At 36.8% G+C, this 18,537-nt stretch overlaps 1 protein-coding gene across 1 annotated transcript in view; it reads left to right on the plus strand.

Moving 5' to 3' along the window:
- Positions 1 to 970: 970 nt before the first annotated feature.
- LOC110381968 (chondroitin sulfate synthase 1) overlaps positions 971 to 18,537 on the plus strand; it is a 50,773-nt gene continuing 33,206 nt past the window's right edge. The window contains exon 1 of the mRNA XM_021342412.3: positions 971 to 2,138. Coding sequence (XP_021198087.3) covers positions 1,374 to 2,138 — 765 coding nt within the window. The 5' untranslated portion in view covers positions 971 to 1,373. The remainder of the gene's footprint in view (positions 2,139 to 18,537) is intronic.

Here is an 18,537-nt window from a genome sequence, read left to right on the forward strand (position 1 = left end):
GATGTGTGTGTAAGTAAATATTAACTGCTGTAATGCCAGATGTCAGATGCTCGGCGTCGCATCAATTGAGTCTTCAATTTATCAAAAAGATAGTCTGAATAGTTTATGTGCATAGCAAATTAGAATAACAAAACTAGACCCGCCAAATGCTACGAGTCAATGACCATTGTACTTTGTTGAAACCTGACCCGAATAAACTAGTGCTTGTCTTTCAACTCCCGACATATTCAGTAATTTGGTCTCAAACGTGCAGACTTCTTGCTACTGAACGTACAAAAACAGGAAGGGTTTTTATACAAAGTGCAGTGCCGACAGACAGAACCCATACGTTGCAAATGATCTACAAGTCAACACCACATCTGGTTTTAATTTTCTCACTATCTTTCATCCATCTGTTGCTCCAAAAAGACCCTTCTCACGTTGCGATAAGAGCGTTACCAAAGTGGGTTTTTGGTTATATTGTTCCATTTTGCGTAATAGGTCACTTGACACTATACTTGACATAAACTTGTGAACTTGGTGAAGAGCTAGTGGTCTAGAACGCAAATGGAAAAACTACTTTTGGCTGCTGAATATTGACATTGAAAGAACAATTTGCAACACTCGATTTACATTTTCAGGGGCACTGGAGCATAAATAAATTGCAACACTGCCATCAAGCGAATTTCTACAACCGGCTAAAGAAAAGGAACTATGCTTTTTTCAATTTGGCGTAGTTCCCGGACTTTTGCAAATAGGTCATAAAATGTAGTTTCCGCGAGCCGGTGACCCACCAGACAATGGGCGACCACCGCATTGTCTATTGTCATCACCGGCCAGACATGCCGCGATGAATGGGGCAAGTTCATTCCGATCCGGCCCACATTAGCCATCCGACTGAGACGCAGATACAGCGAGCCCGCGAGCGCGATAGAGAAGCAATGCAAGATACGGTCTGCGCGGACACTCGGAATTACCGCTGCTTGAGTTTTGTTTTGGAACGGTCCAGTTGGTTGGCGGGCGGCGCACGAGTCGAACTGTTCCCACGCGCGATACGATTTGCTCGCCGCGGTGTAACGTAACATGAACGGGTCGCATTTCTATACGCGCCGCGCCTCGCCGCGCTCGCACCGCCGATAACATCTGCGAAACCGATATTTAGGCCGGCGATATCGTGATAGGGTTCGAATTCGTGCGCGACATTTCGCCGGCTCCGCGCGGCCATGTGATCGCTCCCCGACCGATGGGAGCGAAAATCGAACAAAAAAGCCGCCTGCTAATGTCTACCCCTCCCGGCCGTAACAAAAAAGGGATAAAAAGGTTATTCCTGGAATGCACACATGTGGACGCCGGGTAATAGTGGGTGCTCGTATTGAATCCGCAGTGTTAGCACGATGCCTCGGAGGAGCAGGTGGATGCATCTGGCGGCGGGCGTCGCGCTCGGTGTCACCTTCGGCATATTCCTCAAGTTGTGTTTAAGGACCTCGTCCAGGACTACTATAGAGGCATGTCCGGAATCGGCCAAACTGGTAGCCGATCCCGACCCCCTCGCCCTGATAGGGCTGATGCCGAATGAGACTGTTCACAACTCGAACAGGACATTAGTGTTCGTGGGTGTTATGACAGCTGAACAATATTTAGGGTCGCGAGCGAAAGCAGTGTACGAAACTTGGAGCCAGGACTTGCCTGGTCGGATCGCGTTTTTCAGTTCTGAAGTGTCGCGTGCGCCGGGCTTACCTTTAGTTCCCTTGCGTAATGTGGACGACAGTTATCCTCCTCAGAAGAAGTCTTTCTTGATGTTGCTGTACATGTATGAGAAATATGGGGATGCGTTCGAGTGGTTCATGCGTGCGGACGACGACGTGTATGTGAGGGGTGATAAGTTAGAGGAGTTCTTGCGTTCGGTGGACAGTAGGAAGCCTCAGTTCATAGGGCAGGCTGGCCGAGGGACAAGTGACGAGCGGGATGCGTTGGCTCTGGACTACAACGAGAACTTCTGCATGGGCGGGCCTGGCGTGCTGTTCTCCCGGGAGACGCTGAAGCGGGTGGCGCCGCACGTGAAGTACTGCCTGAAGCACCTGTACACCACGCACGAGGACGTGGAGCTGGGCCGCTGCGTCGCCAAGTTCGCCGGGGTGTCGTGCACGTGGAGCTACGACGTGAGTACTCCATACTATATTGTAGTAGCCGCAGTAAACAACTCGCAAATGGCATCACCTATGACGAGTTCTCTTGCGATATTATCTCTGGAACATAAATAACGTGAATTATTAAACCGCATGCGAGTTTCGACATTCGGAGCTGTATCGTTATCGTATGATTTTAATTGATATGTGTGTAATTATAACATTTCAATGTTCGCATTTTTTGTACGAGCTTACACGAAATACGAATTTCGTGTCAGCATTTTGACTATTATCGAAGATATTTTCCGTTTACTTAGCCAATACTGCACAAAAATAATTGTGCACTATAGTTAACGATTTAACGCTAGGTACTTTTTTTTCTTGCTATAATATTAATACTATGTATAAAGACAAATACATAATCGACAAATTGACTTGCTTATTCGCAAAACAAATCCAGCTTTTTGCACAATAGGACTTTATGGCAAAATTTAACTGTAAGCAAGTTAACAAGTAATTGCGTCGTCTGACCCATTCAGATTGGAGACAATAAGCATTAAGTTGACGATTTCCTTATCGAACAGAATATCTCGGAAAGACAAAACGGCATCAGTTTTATTGCATCAGGGAAATGAAGCGATTTAGTTGCCTCGCAAGTAATTATTCGGCGATGAATTGAGCGTAAACTATTCTTAGTGGCCAGTGTTTTTCAGTTAGAGGATCACTGACCCCGGCTACATAGGCTGTTGGGCAGTCACTTGAATTTACGGTACATTTTAAAGACTTTTTAAAAAAAGTTTGACATTTGCGAAGCGATCCGCGCCTTTTGTCATGTTTCGTTGGAAGCAGAGTTTGAAACAGCTGGTTGCACAAACCGTGCGAAGTTCTTAATTGCCTGACTTGTTTGTTCATTTTAACTATCAGAAGTAAAAAGAAAAAAAAATTGAACTTTAAATTGCGGCAAAAATATGCTAGGTATAGTCTTTTGTGATATTATTTATGAATTAATTTGAATATCCCTGCTGTAGGTCTACTCAATTACAAAATATGAAAAACTTAACTTAATTTTCCGATACATTTAAATATGGTTGAAAACGGGATCAAGGGATTGATAAATTCAATTAAGATAAATTGACTTTAGTCCGTTTATAAATCAAATGGATTGATATCGTTTTAATAACCGTTATTAATGATAAAGTTACCAATTAAAATATGCGTGTACTCGAACATTCATGTATGTAGCTTGTTAATATTGAAATATTTGCGATTGAAACTATTTCGGAAAGCGATAAAACTTATTGGCGTCATTTCCTGTAGTGTTGGAAACATCAGTACCTATAGGTATACTTACCTACTTATGGGACATAAAATATGGCAATGATATTCTTAGCTAGCTGCATTTATTTGCACCTATGTTGTCTAATATCAAATTTTAGTGTACCAATTTATTGCTTTACCTAGGTTTCGTTGCTACTAGCTTCCGTTCGCTGCATTATTTTATGTTCCTTTAACAGTCCCGAGGATTCCTGCAGTCATTTCAATGTTCCCTGGTCGACTCTTGCCAGAAGGGTCCAGAATCCATTTCTGAAGGATCCTAATATTGAGTATGCTCATACATTCTCAAGTGATTACATTAAAAGCCGACTGTATCAAGAACATATGCGTGTAATGCAATAACGCCAACCGTTACATTTGCTCTTGTTTCCACGGCTCGAGTTAATTTGTGTTGCAGAATGAAAGTGTTACTATTTAATGCTCGATGCTCTTGTAATGTTTGTTTATAAGTCTCTTTTTATAGCGCTCTAAAGTGAAACTAAACTTTAGGATAATTATCATATCTACAGTACCTATTCTAGATTTTTTTAATTGTTTTAACTTTAATCAATGTTTTAATTTTTACTGAGGTTTTTACTCGTTGCTATTGTTACTGGCATGCGGGTGGGTAAAAAACAAAAGGCTATCAACAAGTTCCCAGAAAGACTTCTAGTTCAATGTCATCACACTCTAATAGACCAAAAACTGTTCCCCACCTTTCATCCTTTTACGTCAACTCATTACAAATGTCTGCTTAACTTCAGCGATGTCATTGACCTGCCGGTATTCTCGTCCAGCTTCCGCCTTTGGTCCTGGAGTCTTCGAGCCGGGGCTTGTTCCTTTGATCCGCGATTATTGAGTTTCTGCACGTACAACTGTCTGATCTTGATCTTTGTTGGCGGGGATTTGCTCTTGTTTGTTGGTTCCGTGTGTTAAAACTACTGTTTCTTCATGCATTATTGTTATTGCTGCTTTTTATCTTAATGGTTTAGGCAGAAGTGCATCAATATTCGAACCATTGTCTTCTCTAAAAGGTAACTCCTATTATTAGCTATTATCAACAAACTTTTGCAATCTAGATGCCGGTCATATGAGAACTTTCTACATTGTTATCCTCATAAAATTGAGACAAACCCGTGCAATCAAACCCAGCTCTTTATTCTTAGCACTTTATTGCTATCAGATCAAGGAGGTAGTATTTGTGTTAGTCAATAATTTAAATTCTTAATTTGTGTCGATCTATTGCCACATACTGCATCGTCATCCACAACCTTACGAGATCTGTCTAGTTAATATATCGATTTCTTCAACAAACATTAATTAACAGCAAAAAAACTTGTGTGTCAAGTAGTTTTTCCTATTAACAGTTGGTGTTGGAGCGCCTTCAAAACACTGTTACGTATGAACAGCAAAAACTAAACGTCGTTAAGGCTACATAAATGGAAGAAAAAACAATTATATTCTTAGTATGAACAAAGATGTAACGCATTATCTTTACATAACCCGAAGTTTTTAGATGCAGTGTAAGTGCCAATGCAACTTTAAATGTCAAAGTTCAAATTGTTTATTTGCCATTTCCTTGACCATATGATTGCTTTTAGATGTAGCCTTTTCGAAGCTGATAAATCCTCGTAATTTTCTTCAATTAGTCAAGTTATCGGAATTCTTGGAATGCGAAGGTAAAGTTCAGGCTATATAAAGTTTATTAGGCTTTTATGTTTTCACGGTAAAACGGCACCATTGATTAAAATGACAGTTAGGAATTCCAGTGACTTTTCCAATTCACCTGAAGCCGTTAATTAATTAAATAATATTGTACAGAACGTAAACAATTTTATAAATAGAAATTGAGACATTGAAGGATGACAAAAGGATTGTTTTGAAACTAAATAATCTTCGCATGAGGTGAAAAAACCATTTAAGGAAAAGCGTACATTTATTGTCGCTTGCCGGAGACTCTGTGGTTTTTATGACGCAAAGCTGTTAAAACAAACTATTTCAAGGGAGAGTAAAAAACTCGAGATTCAATTGACAATATTATTAATTTTCCTGTTACTTAAATCTCAATACAATATGGAAAATGCCCCACTTATTAAAAATAAAAACAAGCATAATTATAGAATGCTCGTTTACAATCTAGAACTGGCCTCAGCGTTAGACGTTAGAGTAAAACTGAGGCTAAATCTACGGCCGTAAAGTTCAAGGTAAATCACTGTTTATTTTAAACCGAGTTTCCGCGATACAGGTTTTACACGAGGCCTTAGAAAAAACATATGGTGTACAGATGATGGACTTGATGTACTGACTCTCATTTCAAAATTCCAGATTAGTTTTTTCAATTAAGACCTGTGCTTGAGAAATCGAAAGTTTGGCTTTGCTTTATGAGGCGTAAAAATATAAGATCGATGGTTTGCGGTTTTGAAATCAAAGCTTTTTTTATTCTTTTAAAAATATGGTCTTCAGCTAAGTGAAACTTTTCGGTCGTTAGATAAATGTTCTAATCTTAGATCAAATACTTAGTATTTTCGTGTGAGTCAAATGAACTAGAATAAATCTTTTACAAGTATCATGGCTGGAATCACGAACGTTGGCGAAGAACAGTTAGACTACATTAGTATGGTAATGACAAGGAGTCATGAATGTGTCTCAATTAAATTAAGTGGCGACATTAGCCGATACGGTAAAACAGTGAGTGCAAACAGTTCACGATCATCTGCATAACATGCTTTTCTCGTTACTGGTGCAGCATAAAATTTTGTTTATGGACTAAATTATCTACATCGACATTTTGGTTCGGTAATTACTTGCAGAGCTTTTACAATGTCATTTTTTGTGTTGTAAAATACGACGGAGTATTTTTATGCTTGTTTTTCAAGTCCTAATTAATAAAACAATACTCAACTCAAAGCATTATGAATACAGCTTCCTAAAAGTGAACTTAATTTTTGGTTTAGAATCTGATAACGGTGCAATCACCTCACTCACCTTAGGTATGCGTTGTAATACAAAAAACATATTTGTAACAAGTATTATTACATAGGTACAGTCAAGTCACGATTATCAATTCGTTAATCCATTTTATTGGGAACGACCGGTTTTTATCTCGGATAAAGATAAAGTGACGTTGGCACACTAAAAGACTGGTAGAAAGTAATATTTTTGGGCAAATTACACGCAGTTAGAACGGCAGAAATTTTAAGGAAGAGTTTAAGAAAGATTGCACTAAATTGTTAAATGCTTAATAAATTGAAAGATAGTGAGACAGATTATAGTTATGAAAATAGAAGTAGGAAGCAGGCTAAGCATTTGAATAAGATGACATAACACAGAAGACAGTTAACAGTAGCATACACAAACAAAAACAAAAACTTAACAGATGGTACGTAGGTAAGTTTAAATCTTCTAAGTAAGGCTAAATACATTTAAGTAATAACTTAGTATTAATTACCTCCTACAATATACTGAAATCCTTCAAATAATTCAAATGCACCTAAGTTTAGCATTAGCGCTATGTCCGTAACACTTACATCGGTCGTTGTTTTAAATTAATTTGTATTCAAAACATTGTTACAAGAGTTAGTGCGCAAGTATTTTATTGTAGCTCGGTGTTAGAACTTATGTGTCTGAGTGTAGGTAATTAGTTCTCCAATTGTTGGAAATATTGTCTAGCCTAAATGAGATATTTGGAACTTTAGTATTTTATTTGAGCGTTTTTCTTTCTTTGGTAATAAAATCTACTGCTTCTTTAATAATTATTTTGCTTCTTCTATAGGTACCTAGTGGTTCTTGTAGTTTTGTTTTTATCTCCGGTCGCCTCACAATTTTCTATGTAAAACATGGGTATACCAGATACTTATTTTTCTCTCGTTTATTGCTATAACTAACTTCACACCACCAAAGCGTCAATTACATGTAAAAATAGCATTACCATCTACATATTCAAGCCGACTTTTAAGAAGCCGAAGTATAAAAGCTACAATCCTGGTGGTGCAATAGCAACCGGTTTTTGTAACCGAGAGCGGTTTTTGCAACCACGTGATGTTAAGAGATACAAACAGTCATAGATGAGCGTCATTTGTGACGTAGATATGACACTTTTGGACTTTGTTTTATAGGTAGACATTAGCATAGTGTTTGATCGTGCCTATTTTGTAACCCATATAAGTAGTTCCTGAGGATGTTAGTGTTAAGGATGTTAAATTACAAAAAATATTAATTAAATAACGTACCCTAAAATTACTCTGCTTCCTCTTCAAGATCAGGAATCAAAATAGCAATGGCCAGAGTGATTAACTGTGAAAACCCAATTTTATGTTTTGTCTGCTCTGTTTTTATAATTTTTGGTCTTGATAATCACAGTTATGGCTTTGTTTAAACAGTTATGACGTTATCTGGGTCACTTTTCAGTGTCATGTACTTGACCAACAGACTGACAGCTATTTCCAAGTAACATAAAATGTATGAAGAACAAAGTTCTGTAATCTACCGGTTATGTTAATTATGATAATTGAAGCCCTTTCTAATGAAAGTTACGTCAAGTATTTCTGCGTCTGTAATTTCAGTATGTAAGTCAGCTAGCAACTGTAATTATGCAGTAATTGAGCAAACGCTGCAGTAGCTTCCTAAAACATTGATTTAACTACGCAAACACGTCACGGCTAGGCTAGATAAGATAGCCTGGATCTGCTCTGCAGTGCATGATATCTCACGATCAGCGTAACAACTGGGTGTGAAAGCGAGATCGGCTTATCATCTTGTCAACCGATTTGGCTTACAAGGACTTTTGACAATACTCTTAGTGACCTAGTGACAATCGCTACTGTTTTGTAGGCGGCTATCATCATCGCCAACGTTTTTATTATTCACTTTAAGGCACAGTCCTGTTCTCACACAGAGAAGGAATTTGCGTTAATCACCACGTGCGCTCAAGGCGGATTGGCAATTTTAGACTTTTAAATTCCAGGTTTCCTCAAGATTACCTTCAATGTCATTCAGTCAGTGGTGTCCAAGATATAGTAAGACAGAATATAATATATTCTGCAGACGCGACTATCTATCTAACTATATTAGTCTAGTTACATTGGTCGCGTTACATTGCGTTATCTACCTGGAATCGAACAGGTGCTTTAACCAGGAGACCACCATGATTCTAGGCGGATAGATTGATATGCGGCCAGATGAACTCAAATGTTACGTCTGGGAGTTCTGATTTGTGGCAGATGGGTCTAATATAATTACTCGTAATTCGCGAAATAATTAGCAAGCACGTGTTACTGTAATTATTTACACATTCGGCCTCGCTGCTTCTGACTGTCTGGCAGAGACATTGTTATCAAAAATGCAATAAAAATTCTTTAATACGTAGCTACTATCACGTAAATGTGGGTATTTGTATCTTATCTCTTTTTGGCCTGTAGAGAGATGAATTTCGGTCACGGTGTTTGATTTCAATGCCGCAGTTACTACAGATGCAGACAGATACACTCTCTTTACTCTTACTCTCATAGTTCTATAAAACCGAGAGAAACTAGGTGCATGACTAATGCTTTGCCCACCTGCATTCTAGTTCCTTGGTGTATTTTCGTATTACGGGAACCCTTCTCTGGACCAACTAGTGTAGCTTAACCTAGCTAATCTCTCGGTGGATAGGAGCCCTGTCTATCATGTGTAATATCGTATATATCTTATCTGCTAATGACGGTGTAGTAGGCCATCTGTTGATCTGCTAACAAAATATCACAAATGTGGATGATAAATGATCGGGACATTACCGTAGTAATTAACTGTCTTATTTTAGACACACTACACTGTATATGTATATTCTTTATTTGTGTTTCTATAAATAACACGTGCTGCATTCGGTACAAAATTGTAAGAGTTTTGTATTTCACTATTTACAGAATACTCGTGTTTATTTATGTGCGTGGAAAACGTTTAATGGGATGTTTTACATGTTGTATCCAGGCAGGAGTAGTAAGGCTATTCACTATCTAGTAATTGGAAGCCCGGAATGGTGATAATGCTCCCGGGAGAATGATAAACATCGCACATTCCCATAAAAATAAACACTCGTTGATGGCAAAAGTTTTAGTCATAAAAACTTTTATATCTTTTCTGCGTACACAGGTGCATATTGCAAACGTTAATTTGATAAAAATGAATGAGCATGTCTGTTACATTTACTGTTCTATGCCATTCCAGTCTGGGGCGAATAATACTAGTTTCGTACAAAATAAAAAAAAAATGATATCGTGTCGTATAAAAATATAAACGGACTTATTTCTGGTTTTGAACGTCTTTATCGCATTTATAGCTCAAATATAATGTGCTTGATAAAAGTTATCATTTTTATGTAACAAAAATGAGCGCAATTTTGATATGCTAAACATTTTCAAGTGAACTTTGTAATAAAGATGATAATAAATGACCTAAAGGTACCGTGTGTCCGTCTGCGTGCGCATCAACTAATGAATATTAAACAAGTTTCTTGAAAAAATAAATAATTAAGTACCATTGCAGGATGTGAGAAAGCAAAAAGATCAAAGAAAAACAGTTTCTATACTTCTATTTACCTTTGTGAGTGAACGTAATATTTGCACAAGGTGGATAATACTCGGTACAAATACATTATGCATTCGAAGCACCACTTTTTGTATGAGTGCAGATTTTGTTGCAATTGCAACGTAGGCAGCGCGGGCGCAGGTATTCGTGACAAGTCAAAGAAATCTATACAAATTGTGCAGCAGAAATGTTTGCAATGTCATTTTAGAATTGGATCGGATGCCATCTTGATTTCAATGATAGATTTTATAGCTGCAATTTTGAAATGATTCATCGACACAGCTACTGACAGTTTCGTCGATTCCCATGCAATTTGGCGGATTCCGATGTCTCGATATCTCACGATACTGGATTATGATTCTATAATCTAGCTGGTCATACGGAACACATAGTTTGGTATGCAAGAAGCTTCATGTACGATGGACACAGATAAGCATTCACTTAACCACGTAAATGGGTAGACTGGATGGATAACTATCTCTGTCCACCAACTATAAGAGACTGTACGAAGTTGATACGGAACACGTTTTCCAAACATCCAAGGGCCCAGTTATTACTATATCGGCGCTTGTTGCGACTCTTATCTCGAGTCGGCCGACTATCTCGCGAAGGGTTACGAGAACTTGCGAAATACATAAAGATATAGATAGGGTTACTGCTGGCTGGGAATGGTCAAAAGCAATTCTAGACATTGTAGGGTTTTATAAGGCTGTGAATCGTTTGATTGTGGCATTGTGCGAATGGAGTTTATAGTCTAATCTCAGTGCCTTTAAACAGCTTTGAATGCAAATTCTTTATAAGATGTTATGTAACACCTAACCCATAAAATATTTCCTCTTAGTTTTCAAATGATCTTACCGCTACAAGAATATTTCATAGAACCATCTTTGTTTGAAAAACCTCTTGTTTTTAGAATTTCTTACGTGAATCATCCTATGTTCTTAGATGTCTGGATGTTGTATGTTTCATCTTTCCGTTAAATATACTTTGTATTTTTTTCCAGTACATATTCCTGAGTTGTTGTGAACCATCTAATAGACGTCACCTATCAGTTTTGAATTTGATTTTATTCGGATATCCACCATAACTTGATGCTTTAATTTGAATTATTTTCGTAGCTTCAACAACCCTAAGTGTAGTGATAGTTAAGAGTACAATATCCAGTTGTATATTGTTGCATGTATTTACAATAGCAGTCGTTGATGTTTATGAAGACAGTGGTTTAGTGAGTCGCCAAGGACGGCGAATGTCCTCCGTGGCTCGCTACCAACGTTGCTACTTTTATATCTTTGGTTCTATAGTTAAGCTTCCTTTATTTTAATGTTATCTTTTCTTGAAATATTAATGAGTGTTTCGTGAGTTCAGAGGTTATGAGTCATGTGATAGATTTATTTATAATTCCAAATTTAATTCAGTGTAATGAATTCGATAATGATAAATATGGAGTGAAACGAATTCAGAGTTCTTGGAAATTAGGCCAAGTTTAGGTAGATTGCTGATTGAAGCTTTATTTAATTTCGACAACGGACAGTTATCTACTTATTAACATGTTGTCTATGAAAACTCATTTGCAGAAAATGAATCCTCCTGGCACTGTCGGATATAAACAAATGCAGCTAGACTGAAACATCGTTGTGAGTAAAACGACAACGACATTCATTTGTCACGTAGATTACATTTTTACACGAGACCTTTGTTCAATGCGCATGAGTGCGTCTCCTGTGACGTCACACGTCATATTGACGCGAATAGACCACGTCTAGTAGTTCTTGTTGAATAAACATTCGTAGCAAAACGTCGCTACAAAATACACCTATGTTTTTTTATTATAACTGTGCTAGATTGTAGGTGGTAAGTCTAAAAATACGTTGCTATGTAATCATAGTTGATACAATGTGTCACATTTATAAGGTAATGACGGTTTTCTGTTTTGCCTAATCTTACTCGGCATGATAAGACTGAGTTTCCGTGGATATTTGATATTCAAAATCTTTACCGAATGTTATGAATACTTATAAACTCGGTTGGTTGATTCTGTGGTTGAATTTGACCGCTGAAACGATAAACGAACCCATATGGTTCGTTAGTGGTCGGTTCTAAAATCTGGGGAAGGTCACGACAACAGCTAACCTAATAGGTGGGTGTGCGGAATTCCACAGCTAGTTTTACAGATAAAAAAAAAACAAATTATGATTTTTTTGCAATTTTGAAAGACTTTTTTAACAGCAAAAAAAGTTTTTGCAAGTACAATGGGTAGGTACTATCTTGTACCTCAACACGACACTATCAGTTCTGTAGAACAGAGCACACAGACGTGACTCACTGGTCTGATCGTCGAGTATTATCGGAGGACACTGAACTGACGACACGCCGGATTAAAACCTCACGATTCATTAACGATGATAATTGTTTTGTTGTCTATTTATAAATAGAGCTTGTTGGTAATCGATCAACTACCTCAATAGGTGATTTTAACAATGCCTTGTTAAATAGTAGCTTGTTTCCGGCAGCTTCTCCCGCATATTGGGGGCACTACTTCTAATACTATCTCCATTTAGGATGTCTGTGTTCAAAAATTATTTCAAAACGTACAAAAATCAGTGAAGAAGATTTGGTATAAGAGCCAGACAGACAGACTTTTACATTTATAATATTAGTAGATATCTGTAACTGTTGTTACATCTAGGGGCTTTTCGTTCTTGACATAATGCCATAGTTACATTGCACTGCAGTCATGAAAATACATAGGTAGTGAAGTATATGCAGAGTTATTGGTTGATTGGTTTTTATTTTTAGAAAGTACATAAAAATACAGGTTGGGAACAACCTGTATTTTTATTGTTGTGGCAAGTGCGTCTATTTTCCGAGTTGTTGAAATGCAACCAATTTTTATGAGCTGTACTGAAAGCAAAATAAAAAGTAGGTGTTAGAAAAATGTTCATAAAATTGGAGTGCGATGTATTCGCTTGTTTCATAAAAGACATATTGTGTCTATGAGGTGATTCGATATTTACACAAGTAGAAGAATCATGATAGTTTGTGTAACGTAGGCGTTTGGCACTATTTTGTGAAATCTTATATCTGTTTGTAGGTATTTCAGTTAACTGAATACGTCTCTTTTAGATCTTTTTAGATAAACAGTCAAAAGTTTTTCTTTTTAATTAATCATTTTGACGCATTCATTTCTAAGATTCACAAATTCTCTCCCTTTACGTAGTATTCGATTTTCCTATCTGTTTTCCTGGATAGAATAAATGTTAAACAATTTCCCTGAAATGTATTTCAGTATAAGGTTTCAGTATAATATCTTTAAATAATTTTACAGTAGGTATCGTGCAGAATAAGGTAAACACAGTAGGTATACCGAGTTACACACACATTCAAAGTTATTTGTGCAGCGGATTAGAGTGACAATGACTGGGTCACGATTTCACTGGACAACTTGCGAGTAATTGTCAGTTTGAGTGTTTGTCACAATTAATTAGACAAATACAGGAAGCTTGGGAAATCTGAAATGCATTTTGAAACCAAATCCGAACTTAAAAAAATCTTATCATAATATACTTACCTTGTGTATGTAAATCGAGTAAAATAAACAGGAATTGTAGATTAAGACAATCAATGTCAGCGGTAAAGACGCCAGCAAAAACTAAATCAATAAATAATTTATGAAAATATCATAAAAACGTAACCTGTTCCCCGTCGCGAATGGCGAGGAACAAGTCTCGCTTTTTTGCTATAAATTGGTAACTGCTTTTGATTTTATACGCGTGTTAAAAAAGATACTTACGCTGTTACAGCGATTTATTCTTTGACGTGCCGGCAAAACCTTTTTTCATTAGTAAGGTCTTACAGCTTTATTAAAAACTAAGGCTTCGTCTCATTATAAAAAGTTATAACTATAATAAAAATTGCTATTTTAGGCTCACATATTAAATCTACATTATGCGGTTAGTAATTGTGTAGGAAGCCTGTGTAGTATTTTCAAATTCTCTGTAAGTTAGGCCCTACAGGTCCATTCAATGTATTTTTAAACCCCGATAAAAATAATAAACAGGTATTGCGATGGCCTTAAGCTAAAAACATTATGCAATAAATTATCTACTTATATGCAAAATGCACTTGTAAAGACTACATTCGCTGACCACGTAACTATAACAACCTGCATTTTTTGCATGTCATGTAAATATAAATATTAATATAGACATCATTTATGAAGCAGTAAATAATAATATTTTTTAGAATATGTGACAACTGACACAGAGAAGTGAGGGAAGAGAAATCACGCAATGAAATTGGATACATTTGACGGGAAACATAAAAATACAGTGAACGTATTTTACGATTTTCGTAATAAATGCTCAAGCTGTAAAATTAGAGGACTTTCTATATGTGCATTAAAAAGTGTTATACTTCCCTTACAAAATTCCTCCTTATAAAATTTAGCTAAAGTACATGTTATAGGCTACATTGGTTTAAAAAAAATATATGCACAAGTTTTAGCATTAATGGGTATCAAACATATACTTGTCCATACATTCTTACTTTCGCATTTACAAAATTTAGTAGGCTGAGTTGAGTTCTTCATTTACTCGCTAATCCATGTCAATAAATGAATATACTCGTAGCACACCGCCTTTGAAGCTTTTAAATGATTATTAAACATTTTTATAGCTCCATAATATTATGCAAATAACTCGCTTACGTACGAATATTACTGTTCTAATTCTAGGCCAGTGCTGCAGGTATGTGCAAACAGTTATTATTGTTAATTAATATGTTTTGAATATCAGCAACTATTCCAGTGCACCATGTTACTAGGGCTCTTTGTTTTTTGTTTCATCATTCAAAGTTATCAGCTTTATATAACATTGAACGAGATCGTAAATTTTGTATTCAACTTCTGAAGGATGCTTATTCGCAAAGTTATTTATCATTATAATATCACTCCATATTTTCTTTTCCCCATCTCCGTAGATCGAAAACACAGATACAATTTTCGTATCGTAAATGCAAGGGTAAGAGATGTTATCAGTGTAACATCCCATTATTATAAATTGAATCGACCTGTTTTCGACATCCAATGAGTTGAATACAATGGAAATGTGTTTTTCACCCAAAAAAATAATTAAATACTTAATAAGAAATTATGGTATCCTATATCTTCAGTACCATACAGCAGTTCGTGGCTTCACATTTCTGAAGATAGTCATTTGACTCCTTGCACTGATTTTGGCAAGAAAGATTCTTGCCTCTCGTTTGGCAGAAGTTGGCTATAACTTTGATAGACGATGTCGTGGTCAGAAGCTAGTATTTAACGCTAATCGTTTCAATGCATTTACAGAATTAGAATAATAAAATAAATGATCATCACGCTACTACGATTTTCTTCACATTTACAGCCTTGAGCGTAATCTACTAAATGCATGTTTTAGAAACAACACAAGTTCAGTTAAGTGAGGTAAAATTACAGAGACGGTAACGAGCGCCGAGTATGTTAAGATTTCGTAACTGAGCTAGTGAGGAGAAAGATAATAACTGGTCACTCTTAATTAACTCCAGTAATATGCGTGTTAATCGCTAATTAGTACTAGAATAACTGCAGACTGACGACATGTTCTTCAAATTAAAGTTTTGCAAAAATGTGTGCCTAGTTTATTTAAATACGGCGAGTACATACGGAGCGATCTTATGTGTATATTTACTTAGTATAATTGACATACATTTTGTCCCATCTCATCTCCATCGTGTAAGAACAGGAAAATAAATAAAAGAGGCCTGTTTCTCGTTGACCATACTTATCTAGTGCATTATTTTAGTTTTCAGTTGTCTTCTCGAATGTTATCGCCTGGGAATATTTTAGCACTCAAGTACTACTTGGCCAAATATCTCTTAAACGTTAGTGATCTCCCATGACCCCAGATTGGGTCCTCCGTTCCGCCCCACCGCGCTCTGACTCAAACTGGGCGCTCTCAACTCCAAACAATTGAGTATTAAGATCTTGAACGTGATTTATGCTTCCTATGTCTAGATTGGCTTACAGTTCAGTATCACTGGCCGAATTGAGGAAAACCTAATTTTAATTTTCCCGGTCTCCTTGTTCTGAACAAAATCATCGTGGAATTCGAAGCCAGTGGCATTAATGACAATTACCTAAATGTGCCTACGGGTTGCGTGGTAGAAATAATTTTCCCTCCATATTATAACAGCGTTACCATCAGTTCGTGAGTAAAAGCCATTGAATCTGTTGTTATCTCACTAATATGTACTCACACGTACACTCCCTCGCTAGATACTCAAACAAAGATAGATAATGATGATTGGCTATTATCTGCCTGAGAATCTGTCAAGACTGTAACAGCGTGTACCATCTCCTAGGTAACTATAATAAGCATGTACTTTGAACCTGTATGCAAATCATTGCCCAATCTAGACGACCAGCTTGGTGATACATAAAAATTTATTCGCTCATTAGCAAACTGCAGTAGAACAATTAATTCATTGTTCTTCAATTAGGCGACCATTATGCAAAGGATGAAGAAGTTTGTAAGCATCTACGGATATCCGGCTGTGTCCAAAAGATTAATGAGTATTACAAAGTCGCTTGTCGCTTGTTTGGTAGACATAAAGACGACGTTGAGATTACAACCGCGTTACATATGTATGCTAAACATAACGTTAATATGTATCTGAAGCATCGGCTAACTGATAAATGATTTATGAGCCGCAGCAAATGATTTATGAGATAGCTCTCATACACATGATTAAATTACCACACTGATTTATAACGTTATAACCATTTCCACTGTTTAAGAAACAATATAACAGTGTCGGCAAAATAAATTAATGCGTAATTTAGATGAATTCGTTGCATTACTCATATCTTTATATTTTACTTTCCAATAAATCGTAATATTACAAAATTATTAACGTTACCGTTCTCATTGCTAACGATATCCGATCCAATTTGAATCCAATTCAATTGGAACTTTATTTCCATTTATTTATACGTCTATCGGAAATTGCAAGTATTAACGTTAAAGTAGAACGATGATTTTACGGTCGATCTGTGAATCGAGTTTATAATCAACAATGAACCACGGTATAAGTACTTAGTCGAGAACCGTGTCAACAGATTACAGTTGAGCTTGAAATATCATAAAGATAAATATTCAGTTTTAAATCTCCTAAAGAATTCGTTCCAATGTTAATTGCTACAAACAACATCCTTCAGCATTCCCTCCATATCCTTGCGATTGTTCCAAGTTATCAGTCTGATGTCTGTAGGATAACCAGCACAATGGGCCAACGGCCTCAAACGTAACATTCCACTGGGAAATTGAATGATGATATTCCTTAACGATCTTGTAATCGTAACCGTGACGTCTCCGTTTATCGTAACGTATACTTATGTCACTTTGTCATACCTTCCGTTTCTTATGACGATTTCAATGTCAACAAGCGTGAACTCTTTTGATTTCATATTCGCTTTTTTGGTTGCTCCGTCTATTTTTTACTCTTTCTTGCGGCCGTATCCACTTAATTGAATTCATCTCCATTACTAACTAATGATACATTAGAAAATCTGATTATGACATCTGTACCTATCTTAAAAAAGACCAGTAATGCGTTTCCTGTTTTTGTCTGTGCGTTGTTTCAAGACCATCAGCGTAATTATAAGTATCCCAATTTCCAGGAGTTATGACCGCCAGTATATGCGGTGAACATTAGATTTGTTCGTCGGCTAACCGCAACGGATCAACGTCCTTAGCGTCTGTCGTAACGTGATTCAGGCGATATCTAACACGGCTATGCAATCTTGTGTAATTGCTGCAATCTGGGAATAAAGGAGAAGCATGATTAGCATGGAATATTTCTGTGTGTTACATATTGTTGACTGATGGCTTTGTGGGGTAAACAGGGTGTGTCTGCCCATGTAGGCGATTTGTAGTGACATGATTTCAGCGTGTTCTAGATTTGTGGGACAAGTATTTGTTTGTGAAAGACAATATTTTTGTGTTATGAAATCCACGCTGATAATAATACCTACCACAGACACAAGTACAGACCACTTAACAGCTGCTTCAAATAAAGAAGAGCAACAACAAAAAGCCAATGATAATTTCATTTTCATTGACTCACTAACTCACAAACACAACGATAGCATAAATAACGCATATGTCTCAACAAGATCACAGCTTCATTTCTCAAACCATTCTCACGATGTATTGTAGTCTCCACAACTGGTTGTTGGCTACAATGGCTGAGAACGCACATGGACTTAAGTGGCATTGTTCGAAAGTGCCTTTTAAAGCTTTGTGGGGCACACCTGATAATAAACATGTTAGACTTGAAAATTATAGGATAAGGACTCGGAGTTTGTTGACAAATACGTAAAGTTCGGAATTGGTTCAAGATTTTGGAAATTATATGGAGTTAGATGTGTTTGAATGCAGAGCAGTGAAAATGGAGAAGTAGATCTAGGCTCTAGATTATTAAAAAAAATGCAAATATTTATGTGTATAATACCGCTTTTGTGACTTTTTGTAAAATATTG

This window comes from Helicoverpa armigera, chromosome 17, assembly GCF_030705265.1.
Source record: "Helicoverpa armigera isolate CAAS_96S chromosome 17, ASM3070526v1, whole genome shotgun sequence".
Taxonomy (NCBI): domain Eukaryota; kingdom Metazoa; phylum Arthropoda; class Insecta; order Lepidoptera; family Noctuidae; genus Helicoverpa; species Helicoverpa armigera.